This window comes from Bactrocera latifrons, unplaced genomic scaffold (assembly GCF_001853355.1).
Source record: "Bactrocera latifrons isolate USDA-ARS-PBARC rearing strain unplaced genomic scaffold, ASM185335v1 scaffold_56, whole genome shotgun sequence".
Taxonomy (NCBI): domain Eukaryota; kingdom Metazoa; phylum Arthropoda; class Insecta; order Diptera; family Tephritidae; genus Bactrocera; species Bactrocera latifrons.
Genome location: NW_017537223.1, coordinates 716,049 through 730,529, shown reverse-complemented (window position 1 = coordinate 730,529; position 14,481 = coordinate 716,049). Strand labels below are relative to the sequence as shown.

The following is a 14,481-nucleotide window of genomic DNA, read 5'->3' as shown; positions in this document are numbered from 1 at the left end:
GGTTTAGTTACCGCTTTGGGATCATTAAGCGCACATCGCTTTAGTTAGCCGCACGATCGGTTCGTCGCTTGTCGCTATCTTCAGAGGCACTTTTGTTGTTGGCATTGTTGCGCGCGCACAAAGCAAAACTAATTAAAAGTGAACCCGAAAACATATAAACAACAATAACAAACGCCAACTAATTAATAAATCATCTGCGAATTCAAACTAATAACTAATCTAATAGTCGCATCTAATCAAAAGTCGCGAATCGCAAGTGCAACAACAATTGTACTAACATACATATACAAATATTATTTTGTAAATATTTTGAAGGAGTTTCGCCGAAAATTGTGTTATTGTAGTTGCCACGCGTTTAAGTGTTAAGACGAAGTCGTGCTTTATATTTAGAATAAGCACTCTGTGTTCAGGCAGCGCTCACCTGTTGTGTGTGTACGTGTGTGTCGGGGCGCGCGTGAGATTATCGAGCGGCTTTATTAAGTAAGCACTTTCACCTGTCCGCAGCTCGTAATATTATAAATAGTAAATATTACGTATAGCACACAAACGCACACTCACTCACTTGCATCCATATAAACAATCACCAAATTACACACACATGCACACGCTCATTAAGAACAAGCCGGCGACTGTCTCTTATACACATCTAGATGTGTATAAGAGACAGATATTACGTATAGCACACAAACGCACACTCACTCACTTGCATCCATATAAACAATCACCAAATTACACACACATGCACACGCTCATTAAGAACAAGCCGGCGAAGAGAAATTAAAGATTAGCACTAATTAAAGATTGCACATAATTGCGTTTCGCTCGTCAAACTGATTTGCCTGCTCGTTCTTCGGATTTATGTGCGCTTCGTTTGTTTTGGCTTACATTGGTGTTGTTGTTTGTGGTTGACCTTGAATTATTTCGTGTTTGTTACTTGTGTCTTTGCTGATTTTCAATTACATACAACCATGTACATATATATAGTATGTATATTAATTCTGTTCCGATCAATTCGGGGTAGCCTATAAAACTTGTTAGTTTTCCATAGATTTCGTGATTTGCCTACATTAAGGTAAACAGCTGACAATGTGGGGGCTTCACAGCGCAAAGGTGTTGTTCGGCTTACGTGAAGTCTCGATAGTGTGCAACTGTTAGTCATAAAGTGGGTGGGTTTTTAGCGTTAAATTCAGTTTCTGAGTCGAGTGAACTAATTTATTTTCCCATAAAATTTATTCCATGCTAACAATTCTACGATATTTTCTTTAAATATCACAGATTTGTGGTTGTTGTTATATGTAAAAGGCATGACTAACGGTTTGACTAAAATTGCTCAGCGAATTTGGAATGAAGCTGAGGAAACCGCAGCTGCAAGTCTTAAATCCGTTGCAATCGGATTCGCAGTATTTGTCAATCAATATACTTTTAACTCTATTATATCTATCTCAATACTATTCTAGTCTAGAGAATTTAACAAGAAGTGCAGAAAAAAATTATTAAATATATAATTTTAAAAAATTACAGCAGATAAAGTGGAGGTCTTAAAAAACTGCCCATTCTCACGATTTCTACCGAGCCATTTGAAATTAAAAAAAAAAAACTTATTCTGGAATAATGTCTGGAAATACGGGAAAGTTGGAAAACTAAATTCATGGAGTGGCGATTGCTAGAAAATAAATACATTTTTGTAGCATTTTTTTTTTACTTATTCGTATTTTTAAAAGTAGTGAGTATTAAAATTTGGGGATATGGATAGTTTCTAACAATATCAAGACAATCGGTTCAGTCGAGAAAAACGCGTCTCCAGTTTCGCGAACTGGTCGAAATGGCTGCCGGGCCAGCAAAATATCTATATCTTCAAAAATAATTTGAATTTTAAAAAGCCTCTTTTAGACATATTCATACCTAGTTATGCTGTTACATGGGTTTCCTCGCGTAAAAGAAAATCATTTTTTCAACAATTCTTTTATCATTTAAAAAATTAAATATATTATTAGAATTTTTTATTGTTACAAACATACACTAGTAATAAAGAAATTCTGAAATTTTGAAAAAAAAATAATTTAAATTAGGCCATTTCGATGCCGTTTCCGATGACCCTCGGAAAAAAGATGCGTCCGCGTTGGGAGGATAACTCTCACTTAAGGTGAAAAAATACATGTTTTACCTAAAACCTTAACTCTGACAAAGAAAAAATACTGAAAATTTAAATTTTGGCACACATTTCTACAAAAAAATTAAAATTTCAGTGGAAATTTCGCAACATCTTTTTTCAAATAGTAGCTATCGACAAAAATCTTTCGTCCAAGTCTTTAAGAATTATGTCTTAAAGACCTGTCTAAAATTTGATGATGATCGGTTAAGTAGTTCCCGAGAAATCTTGCCAACAGACTTCAAAAACAAAGTTTCGAGAAGAATTCGTTCAAAGACGGTGCACTTAGCCCAGCCTCGAGCCCACAAGTTCTCAAAGCTGTATCTTCAAAACTATTATTTGAAACCGCTGGAAAATTTAGGACAATATTTTAGAGGTGTTTAGCAAAACAATAAGAAAATCAATTTTTTGTAAAGCAATGTAACCCAACTTAGAAAATATAAAAAATAATCGATTTTAGTAAATTTTTGTAATATCCCCTTAACTCTCCTTTGTCCTTTAGTGCTGAGGTCGCATTTAGTGGCTCAATAAGTCAAATTTTATGCACACCCCGGCGAAAGAACATCTTCCTGGCTTTGAGATGTGCTAATTACGTACCAAACAAAAACAATATGCTAAAATAAGTGTGCGAGTTTCATATGAGCCTATATTCTACATTTGAGTTGTTGACTTTAGAATTAGCTTATCTACTAAAAAGTACTTATCTAAAATATTGTGCTGATTTTCTAAAATTGTTTACTCGCGGCAGGATAATTATTATACTAAAATCATTCTGAGAATTCACCGGTTAATTTTTTATTTTTTTTTTTGTTTTTTTTTTTTTTGTGATGAGTTCGAAAGATATATTCGTTTGTATCAAAGCTCTTAAGTTCAACAATCTAAAATAATTTTTCTAGCTATGTAATTTTATATATAGTGAAACATAGTTTTGCTACGGTTAGTGAGAGCGCAATGGGCATTTTTTGTTACCAGTTATACTTATTTTTATGACACGTTTTTCCAATGTCTGTCATACGATCGGCGGTTTGACAAAAGCTGTAATCAAAATCGAAAAAGACTTGAGATCCCTAACCTATATCATATTAAATGCCAGCACCAATCATCTACAGTTATCTCTAACAATATTATTGTGCCTTTTGTCATTCAATATTCCTTATAGAGACTTAAAAATGGCTCGCCTTACTTTCCTGTTAGCTCCACTGCTTCTGAGCTGTCTTCTACTGAGCACTCATGTGGATGCCAAAGAATACATGCGTTGCCAGTTGGCGAAAGAGCTTTTGCTAAAATACGGTATCAACAAAACGTTTCTCTCTAACTGTAAGTACCATTATTGAGAAACAACAAATATAATTATATTTCATTGGAATATTTACCGCTGCAACAGGGATTTGCTTGATCGAGCACGAGAGCAATAGGAGCACCAAAGTGGTGAAACGAAATCCTAACGGCAGCGCCAGTTACGGACTCTTCCAGATAAGCAGCAAAGAATGGTGTCGCGTCAATCGCAAAGGTGGCCTTTGCGATAAGAAATGTGAAGGTAAGGCGGCTGCACGCATACATAAGTGTAATAACTTTCAATACTCGCCGTGAACTTGACTAATTTTGAGTTTGAACTCAAACACAGACTTCCTTGATGACAACATAGACGACGATGTGGAGTGTGCGAAGCGAATATTCGAACGTAATGGCTTCAAATATTGGTCCGGCTGGTGTGCCTCGTGCCGCAACACCCAGAACCTGCCGAATCTCGGCCTGGCGTGCAACATACAGACAGTGAGACCGACCCGATCATTGATCAGAAATCTAATTATTATATGAAATTTTAATATTAACTAGGTGTAAACGATAGTGAAACGTGGTGGAGTGTAGTGGCATTTTGTAACTACGAAACAGCAATATGCTACACACACACACATGTACATATATGCGTCACATTTTGCGTGACTTCGCATACCATTGGCAACGCTACTTACTAAATAACATTACAAGAAGGGATGAAACAAATTTAGAAATCAAATACATAGATGTAGTTTCAGCAATAAATTTATTTTGAATTCTCTTTTGATGTTCTAGCAATTCTAATAGTGTTAAAAATTATATGTTGATCTTTCGAATTTCGTTCCAAACTTTAAAAAATATATATTTTTATACTCTTGCAACAAAGTTGCCAAAGAGAATATTATAGTTTTGTTCACATAACGGTTATTTGTAAGTCCTAAAACTAAAAGAGTTAGATATAGGGTTATATATACCAAAGTGATCAGGGTGACGAGTAGAGTTAAAATCCGGATGTCTGTCTGTCCGTCCGTCCGCCTGTCCGTCCGTCCGTACAAGCTGTAACTTGAGTAAAATTTGAGATATCATGATGAAACTTGGTATACGTATTTCCTGCTCCATAAGAAGGTTAAATTCGAAGATGGGCAAAATCGGCCTACTGCCAACCCACAAAATGGCGGAGACCGAAAACCTATAAAGTGTCATAACTAAGCCATAAATAAAGATATTAAAATGATGAATTTGGCACAAAGGATCGCATTAGGGAAGGTCATATTTGGACGTAAGTTTTTTGGAAAAGTGGGCGTGGCCCCGCCCCCTACTAACTTTTTTGTACATATCTCGAAAACTACTATAGCTATGTCAACCAAACTGTATAGAGTCATTTCTTTTAGGCATTTCCATATACAGTTCAAAAATGGAAGAAGTCGGACAATAACCACGCCCACCTCCTTATGTTGAAAATCACTAAAAGTGCGTTAACCGACTAACAAAAAACGTCAGAAACACTAAATTTTACAGAAGAAATGTCAGAAGGAAGCTGCATCTAGGATTTTTTTAAAAATTGAAAATGGGCGTAGCGTCGCCCACTTATGGACCAAAARCCATATCTCAGGAAGTACTCAACCGATTTCAATGAAATTCGGTATATAATATTTTCTTAACACCCTGATGACATGTACCAAATATGGGTGAAATCGGTTCACAACCACGCCTGAAATCTCGATTATCACTTTATCATGCGAGAGTATAAAATGTTCGGTGACACCCGAACTTAGCCCTTCCTTACTTGTTTTTACTCTGAATTGGTTGTTGCAGCGGAAGAAAGCATTCCTATGGTAATTTTCAGGCATGATGCCGACTTAACAGTCCTTGGCCGGATAAAAATATGAGTCCGTTCCGGTAACTAGCCGAACAAAATTCAGATTGAAAATTTGTTAACTTTTAATGCTATAATTATATAATAGAACTGTAAATAAATTTAAAAATGAGTAATTTTAAATAATATTACAGCTCTAACTCAGTTCTACTACAAGGAATATACTATAATATACGTATATCCCTTGAAGTTCCAACATAACAAAGTTCTTCTGAAGGCCGAAAGTGTTGCGGAGCAAACTTCAAATTTCACTGTTTGAACTTCTGCCGCCAAAAAGCCTCAAAGTAAATCAGAAACATTAAATATTTTTCTTCTTCCACATAAGTAGAAATATATATACATATACATATATACACATACATATATATATAAAGAATGTTTTCGTATATAGTTACTAAGGTAAATGGTAGCATATCAAAACAATTCACAATTAGCAAGTTGTGGAAGTTCAGAGAAGTGGAAATAATGTGTCGGGCATTATTTCAGTGATTTTACTTTTCGGAATATCATTCATTAACAGATATACTACTCTACTGTTGTTGTTATTGCTATTAGTTTAGTAACCAGCGGCGATAATTGGCCATAATGAAGCCAAAGCCACCGACAAGCGAACAGCAAAGGAATCTGTGAGAAATCAAAAGGTGTTAAAAGTGCCATTTTATTTGTATTATCTAATATGTTTATATATATTTGAGTATGATTTAACATATTTACTATATACATATATGTAACATTTAGCAATTTTTCCAAAAAAATGTGAAAAACGTGCAAAATCCAAAAAGAAGGAAGTTAAGGTGTTACATGAGTTTAAGGGTTTCCAAAATCGATTTTGTATTGCTTTATTAAATTTTACGAGACCTTTAAAATATTGTCCTAAATTTCCAAGTTGATCCGAATAATAGTTTCGGAGATATAGCCTTGGGAATTTATGCGCTAGAAACTGTGTTTTTGAAGTCAGCTGGCGGTTTCTAGAAAAGTATTCAATCGATCTACATGAAATTGTACACAAGCCTTTGAGATACAATTTGTAAAGAAAGGATGTAGGATTTTTTTCGATTACTTTTATTTGAGAAACAAAAATGGCGCAAAATTTTCACTGAAACTTTAATTTTGTTGTGTAAAAATTTATGCCAAAAATTAAATTTCCATTTTTCCTTCGTCAAAGTTGTGAGTGAAGGTTTTAACTAAAACTCGTATTTCTTCACTTTAAGATTCTGTAAGGCGTGTTTCATTTATCTTGCTAACAGGGCGGCACCTTCTATATGAGGGATCGCCGAAAATGGCATTTAACATATTTTTTCCAAAAATTTCGGAATTTTTTTTGTTAATATAGTACGTTGTAACAATAAAACTTTCTAATAATATATTTAATTTTTTATATGAGATAAAAATTCTTGAAAAAATCTGAGTTTTACGTTATTTATATACTGGCTTTAAAGTTATCAAAGAAAACCAGTAGATGTCCTTGCATCCACCACTTTACACATTTCCTCCCTTCATCTCTCAAATTTCCATGCATGCTTCAACCAAAGCATTAGGTTATATGTGGAAGAGAGACCTCAACTGTAACGATCTACATTTCCGAGCATTTTTTTAAGCTTTGTTCATAAGAATTAATTTCCTATTTTGCTCGCGGGTAAAGCAACTTCGTGCAATCACCAACGCTTGAACCTTGGCTCAGAGCATAGCGCCAAATAAAACAAACGAGCGGCGCATTATAAGACAAGTAACCATAAATGTCAACCGTGGGCGTTCTCAACATGGCCCGCGGAACTCACAACTATTGGAACCACAATAAGCGCAAGCGCAAACGAAAACGCAATCAAAGCGATCTGCGAAACAATGCAGAATACACCTAATATTTATACACATTGGGGCATACAAATACGAGTAAATGTATGTATTTGTGAATGTGCGTGCGTGTAATAAAAGTTTACTCTCAATTGCGTTTTTATCTGTGCATGGGCGCAGGTTGGCTGTTGGCTGTTGGCTGTCTGCCTACCTTCCTGCCGGCGCTGGCATGTTGGCATGTTGGCTTCGTGGCCAGCTAACAGCCTACGGTCTTTGTCTGCTGTCTGGTGTCTGCCACCAATTTTCATTTCTGCCATGCCAACCGAAATAAAGCCGCAAAGTTGCTTTGCGCGCGCAATGAAAGAGGCATAAACAAAACAATTGCCTCGGTGATGTGGTTGACATGCATGGGCGTCGGTGCAGTGCGCGCAGAATGGACTAAGAAACGTCCGTCAAACGTCCTCGAAGGCGGCAAAAAGACCAGAGTGTCAGCAGTCAATCTGCGCATGCGCAGGAAAGCGCGCCGAAATTTATGTGTCTGTTGCAAATATGCAGAGATGCGAGTATATTCATTTATATGTACGTACGCTTACATTTCCATAAATTCGAAGTCTGCAACTAATCCACCAGTGAATATATAGTACAAATATCTATTTCACTGCTTTGGATTCACGCTTTTGGCTCGCAACCACCGCCGAGGAGGGTCTTCTATATATTTACGAGAATTCACACACATCTATGTCGTATGTATGCTGATATTTCCTGTTCCAAGCAACGTTGCGGCTCTGAATTTCGAATCACTCAGATGAGCACAAGGAAAGTGTGAAGGCGTTCGGTGCTTTGTACGCTGTGGTTTCGGTGAATCACCCACCGCAAATGCAAATTTTTATTGCTAAATTGTCATTTATACTCGCGGGCGTTTTGAGTGGCATGTAGAAATGTAAGTAATATGGCTGCAGACCTGACTCGGATGTCTACGTGTAGGTTGGAATTGCGAATATTCGAGAGCGAAGGAAATTGGATGTTCGCTTTATCTCGCTTCGTATTATATACGGAGCAGTAAAAGGGAATTAAATAAAATATTGACGATATTGAGATCTTCGAACTATGTTAAAGTTGAGTACAGCTATTACAGATTTATTGATATCTGTATGCCAGCTTCGGGAATCATTTAGCTAGCTTCAGACCTTTTCGAGATCTAATAAACTGACGATTGATAATTTCAACAAAATTGATCTCGGAAGATTTCGAGGTTCAAAATTTTTTTTTTTTTTAGCAAAAACACAGAAACTTCAAATTGGCGCTGCTACGTCTCAGATGGTCCATCAGTTGAGTCCAACATTCGAAAACTCGTTTCAGCATTTCGACTGATAAATGGCGAATGACACGCGTGATGCTTTGTTACAGGACCTAAATCGAAGAGGAATTGTCGGAGCACGGAATAGAAAGGCAATTGATTGATGCGAAGTGGCCCGTCTTGTTGGGAGCTAATGGTACCGAGATCACAACTTCACGTTTTTCTGGATAAAATGGCAGCTCTTGAATCTCTTCAGGTTGTTCTTCATTGAGCTATTGAAATTAGCCTCATCGCTGAACAAAATTTGTCTGAAAACCTTTTGATCTTCATGTAACTTTGTAAAGTCGAGCGGGTTTCGTTTTGCTATATTTACTGTGTGCTGGATATTATCGAATAATGAAGGCTGGGTCTCTAGATGGATGATGGTGTTGTGAATAGTCCGATCAGTAAGCCAATTATGTTGACCATAAGTTATGTGAAAGAACGATACTCATTGTTTACAGAACGTGAATTTTCGTAATAAATTTGAAGGATCTGTAAACGTTGTTCAAGCGTAAGTCTTTCCATGATGAAATGCCAAACAATATTGAACAAAAATAACACGACAGCTTGACACGACTCTAGCAAGATCTGTCCAAAAGGGCTATTTAAAAAAAGGAACATTACTTGGAACACCTGTTTTATACCATCAATCAAAATATATTGAAATCAAGTGCTTTGCCATTTGATGAGATATCTTGTTTGGCATTGGCATTAATTATTGCCTAAGGCAAAGTGATAATCTCCGAACAAATTGTTTAGATCGGATTACTATCTCTTATAGCTGCCACGCGAACTGTCCTATCAAAATCACGATAGAACTCTTTCTTATTTATTAACTTAAATTTAATTTGAATATTCTTTATATCAAAAAATGTGGTTAGGAAGAGTACCGATTTTCATTGGTTGCAAGCCGTTTGCTGATTAAGTTTTCTGATTCAGTTATACATTATAAGTAATGTACTTATGTATAATAACTCCAGCGCAGCCAAAGGGACGCTTTTTATTGTTTTTATTTTTTTTATAGGTTTTTTATCACGAAAAAAAAGAATTTGTATTGGTATTAAATCAAATAGAATCTAGAAAAATAATATGTATTCTTTATTCAGCCTAAGCAATCGTATTATGTAATATGCGGACTTAATACAACATTAGATTTAAGAACGAAACCTTTTAGATTTGGAACACATTTTCGAAATGTTTACATATTCAATTAAGCTTTTGTTCGCAGTTTCAAACACAATTTTGTAACTTTTAAAGTTTAGCCATAGTACTTATAAAATTAAGATAGTAAGATATTTGTACACATAAATCTATATAAATTAGTGTAAATATGTCTGCTGTGTACAATGCACACGTACATTTTATAATGTAGGCGCGCAAAAGCGAACATAACAAGATTGCTTGCTTGGACGAGTGTGGGACGCACACACGCCTGCGCAAAGTGAATTGTAACTGTAAGGTAGGCGAGAGCAATGAAGGCATGCAGACATACATACAACAATGATAATCGCGCAAATAGAGAAAATCAACGAAAAGTCTCTAATTGAGCGAAGATTAGGGAACGTCGTTACTAGACAGAAGTACAGTTATGAATCCATGTCTATAAAACGAAGTTCATGATGCCTCCAGATACATATGCGTTAACGTATTTTTGCGTACTGAAGGCGTGCTGATGGCTGACTAGAAATGTGGCAACAGTTTCGATGGAGCAGCATGCCGCTTCCCAAAAAACAAAAACAAAAAAAAAAAAAAACAACGAGGCTCCGCAACTGCAAAACAGATGGTATCGTTGCGATATGATAATGATGCCGCCGACGCGACGACTGTCGCAGCAAATGCTCAAAAGCTTAATTTGCGTAGTTTCACTGCAACAACAACAACAACAATTTGGTATGAATGCATTTACGTATATAGCTTTGCCGTTTTGGCGGCGAACTCACTTTAACTGGTTTTTCTTGACAGTTTTTTATATAGTTAAGCACTTACGGGATATATATAGTTATGTGTAAGTATATCTGTATATAGTTCTTGCAAAATATGTCGATGAATTTATTTGTAAATGGCATAGAAGAGCAAAACATGTTGAACTGCTAAAATAGCGGATAAATTGAAATTATTTTTGCGAGCTGTGCATCTTACGCCTCCGGCGGTCAACAACGTGTACTGCTTGCCCCTCAATATTTAGTTTGGCGATTTTCGAAATCATGCCCTTAGTTGTGGAGGAGTGGGCGGTGTTGGTTTGGTAAAGAAAAGAAATAATCGTATTTTTCCAAAGAGCGAATGCAATGGCACTCTGCACAGATTAAGTAGCTACTAAAGCAAATACAAGAACGTTTCTCTAAATATATTTATTCTTATATACTTCTTTGGATTATTACTTTAAAGCTATTTTTACCAAAATAGAATTGTTTTTGTTCGAAAAAATGTTTTCTCAAGATGTAAGTAATATTATAAATTTTTTTTATTTTAATAATAATGACCTTCTCTGCATTTTGTAAGTGGAGGTGACTACCATGAAGGTAGCAGTAGATGTTCAACTGCCAACAGAGAGGTCCGACAGCCCAGCGGCTATATTAGCTTTGAGCTCAGATCTGGTCAAAGAGTGTACAGGATTTGTCCGGAAAGTAATAGGACTGAGTCGATTAAAAAAAATGTATTGAACTAATCGTTACAATTCTTTAAAGACTTTCAAAATAGGAAGGCATTCTACAGAATAGTCTTAAGAGCTGAGGTGCATGCTACCCGGTCCTCTTTGTCGTCTTAAAATGCTTGCCTTTTCGGACAAGGGAACAAAAAACAGTCCGGGGGCCACATCTGAGCTGCGGAAGCGTTGGGATGCCAGCCTTGATTAGGTAGCTGTTCACAGAAAAGGCGTTGTCGTGGTGCAACTTTCAATCGACTGCGATGCCTTGTCGGACCCGATTGAGTTTGAGTCTCTTGAGGACTTGCACGTAAAACTTGGCGTTAACGTGTGCCACTCGGAAGATGGTCTTCTTGCTAAAGCAAAATCTGGGTAAGCCTTCTTGATCGAGTTGATTCTCCAATTCCTGCATGCGTTCTTGAACCTACCTTTGGACCTCCAGTGATCAGACCTTGTGCGACTGCGATATCTTTGTGGTTCGGAGTGAACTCCTGGCTCTCAAGCAAAGCCAATCTCGCCACACTTATAAATGTATTCTCGTCATTTCCTTCTTTATTGCGCAAGTTTTGCAAGACTGAGATTGAAATATCTCGAACTTAGCGAAGTTCTTGTTACTGATATTAACTGCTTTAATGGTTTTGTGGGTAAACTCAAAACGCTTCGCCGTCTGTTAAGGATCTGGTGATCCACTTTTTAGAAGTTTAAGGTTAACACAAAGAACGAATATCGGTCCAAGTGGGATTAACCGAATTTGGACCAACCTTATTAAACCTTCTCAGCTTCTTAAAGAGAAAAGGATATGTGCCAAATTTTTGATCAATATCTTAAAAATTTAGAACAGTCCGCGTATATAAAGACAAGGGGACAGGTGGACATGCCTAAATCCACTCAGCTCTCTCCGATATTTTCTGTTGGAATTGCGTGACAAACGAAATATATCCTGTTCAAGATATACTTACTCACATTTACAAGTATGTATACGACAGATTATCTGTGCAATATATTGTATACTTGTATACTGTAAGAACTTTGTGGAAAGTTATATTTTATGGCATTTTCACGTTCAAATGCAAAAGATTTGAAGGAAATCCATTCTAAAACACACAGCTATGCTCTAGAAGTCACAAATAATTGTCTGGTTTCATTTTGTTCACATTTGGTTTAAAAGTATTTATGGCACTCGGGCTCAAAGCATTGTAATGCATATGCATGAAGCTGTGCATTTCCGTTGCACAAGTGCACATCCGTTTCATATGCAATTCAACACTTTTGTGCCGCAATGACAACATGTAAGCTAACAATTTTGATGCTACCGTTTGTTGTGTTTGTTGTTGCTGCTAGATAAATATTTGTATTGTGAGTGCTATAAATCAGAGCGTAACCAGCTTAAATGGTAGCAAGTGGTTCCGATAGACTGCATCCACTCACCACACACATGCACACGCATTTACATTGATACAACGGCTCAATCCATAAATCATAACAGCTGCCCCCCTTATATGCAAGTAAGTGTGACAAATTTATGAAAACTACGAAGTAAGCGCTCAAAAGCGCCTCCAGAGGAACTAAAGTGTGTGTGTGTGTAGCTCAGCTGTTAAGCCCTGAGCGGATGCACAAATAATTTGAATAATAATAAAAATTACCAAAACTCGACTTTTTTAATAGTCTGACGCTTCCTCAGGCAATTAATGTGCACAAACATACACACACTTGCTTATATGTATGCGCGGATAGCTCCGGAATACTGCATTAGCGCGTCGTGCATTGACACCTTGGTCTTAAAGTTTTATTGCGCATAAAATGTTTCCTATTTGTATTGAAATTTCTAACAACGCGCGCCCAACACCCAGCCCTCCAATCGGTGCATCAACCCATTGACTGACGACTATCGACGATTGTCACGGCGCTTGCATGCACACTCTGCTTCCCTTGGCCACCTGTTTCATTTGGCGGGCGCGTTAGTTGTTCTCATTGGTGTTTTCGTATTTTCAGCAACAGTTTTTGAAACGTTTGAGTGCGCTTAATTTCCGGTTGCAGCGCCACGCTTTGTGACTACCAACAATGTTCTGTCATTTGTACTTATTTTGTATGTATTTTTGGCTCTATGAAAGTGTATATGCTTTACACTGGCATATATTTATGTATGTAAATACAAACATCTGTTGTTGTTTTTTTTTTTGTTTTAATTGTTGTATTGCTTATTCATTTGACTGTTCTGTTTGTGGTTTATTGTTATAGCCAAGTGAGTTGTGTGCAGGTAGAAGTTCCAAACGCATAAACGACATCAGAGCCCACTAACCAACAAGCGACCCTGTAGGAACATTCACTAGTTGAGGATAACTTCGATTCTAACTTACTTAATACTATTCGAGTGCGTATGTGGTTCATGCTCTTGCTTCAGATCAGTGAGTTTGAGCAACGGGCTGGTTTGAGGCATGATACTACAAGTTTTCAAACTAGTTGAGAACTAGTCTTATTTGTATTAGTTAGAAACTAGTTGAACTAGTCTTATTTCTATTAGTTCTAGTGTTTGGCCTTTAGATCTTCGTCGAGAAGATTTTCGAATCTCGTATAGCGTTAAAATGGGAAAAATGGTTGCGAATCAAACATAAGGTTTCTCCTTAGGTTAAGAAGATAGGAAGATTTAATTCCGAATAACTACCACAGGTGTGTCATAGGTCCCAGACAGTACCTACAATATACAAAACGATTATTTCAGTAGAAAGAATCGAAAAATTTGCAAGACTATAAGCTTCCTTCTGGGATGACATCAAAACACTTGTGGTTTTTTAAAAGGTAATCTCAGCTAGAAAGATCTCTTCAGCTTAAACATTCTAGTACTAAAACAGTCGGTAAAACCTACTACGAAGCTCTAAGTATAACCTCTAAAAGAAACATAGTTTTTAAATTCAAACTATTTATTTTCCGATTCAAAAGTATCACTAAAGTTAACAATACCAAAAATATGCAGCTAGAACAGTTTAGTGACAGCTGCAGCAGCACCAAATGCTCAGTCACTCCAAATACAAACAGACAGTTCTGAGTTTCGACACCATTTATTCCGTCTGCGCGATATAAATTGCGACGCCTTAACTACGTATTTCAAAGACGGGCAACATAAAATCCCCAGAGCTCACAATTAATTATTCCATTCCTCTGAATTGCTGAAAAGTCAGCAACAGCGCATAGTTTCCAACAACTTTTTTATTCTTCTTAATAAATATTTCGACTTAACGGCAATTCTACGGAGCAAAACGAGTGAAAAAACAATTTACGAGTGAGTAACAGCCGATGCGCGATCCATATTTGGACCGCCGCGCAAGTATTTGCAGTTGCACTTAACTAATGGTGACACCACCACGAACTACCACGCGGGTATGAAAAGTCGCCACGTAAGCGCCACTATT

At 36.8% G+C, this 14,481-nt stretch overlaps 2 protein-coding genes across 3 annotated transcripts in view; one reads left to right on the top strand and one right to left on the bottom strand.

Moving 5' to 3' along the window:
* LOC108974529 (toll-like receptor 9) overlaps positions 1–14,481 on the bottom strand; it is a 36,997-nt gene that overhangs the window by 11,902 nt on the left and 10,614 nt on the right. The window lies entirely within an intron of this gene.
* Positions 17–4,225, top strand: LOC108974530 (lysozyme c-1). Of its 2 annotated transcripts, none has more exons than XM_018942426.1 (5): positions 17–480; positions 3,309–3,466; positions 3,534–3,686; positions 3,774–3,922; positions 3,986–4,225. In XM_018942426.1, exons 2-5 carry the CDS (start codon positions 3,319–3,321, stop codon positions 3,989–3,991), a joined length of 456 nt encoding a protein of 151 aa, XP_018797971.1. In that variant the 5' UTR covers positions 17–480; positions 3,309–3,318; the 3' UTR covers positions 3,992–4,225. The 2 variants fall into 2 exon arrangements, with proteins under 2 accessions (XP_018797971.1, XP_018797970.1); XM_018942425.1 differs by lacking the exon at positions 17–480 and adding an exon at positions 2,070–2,143.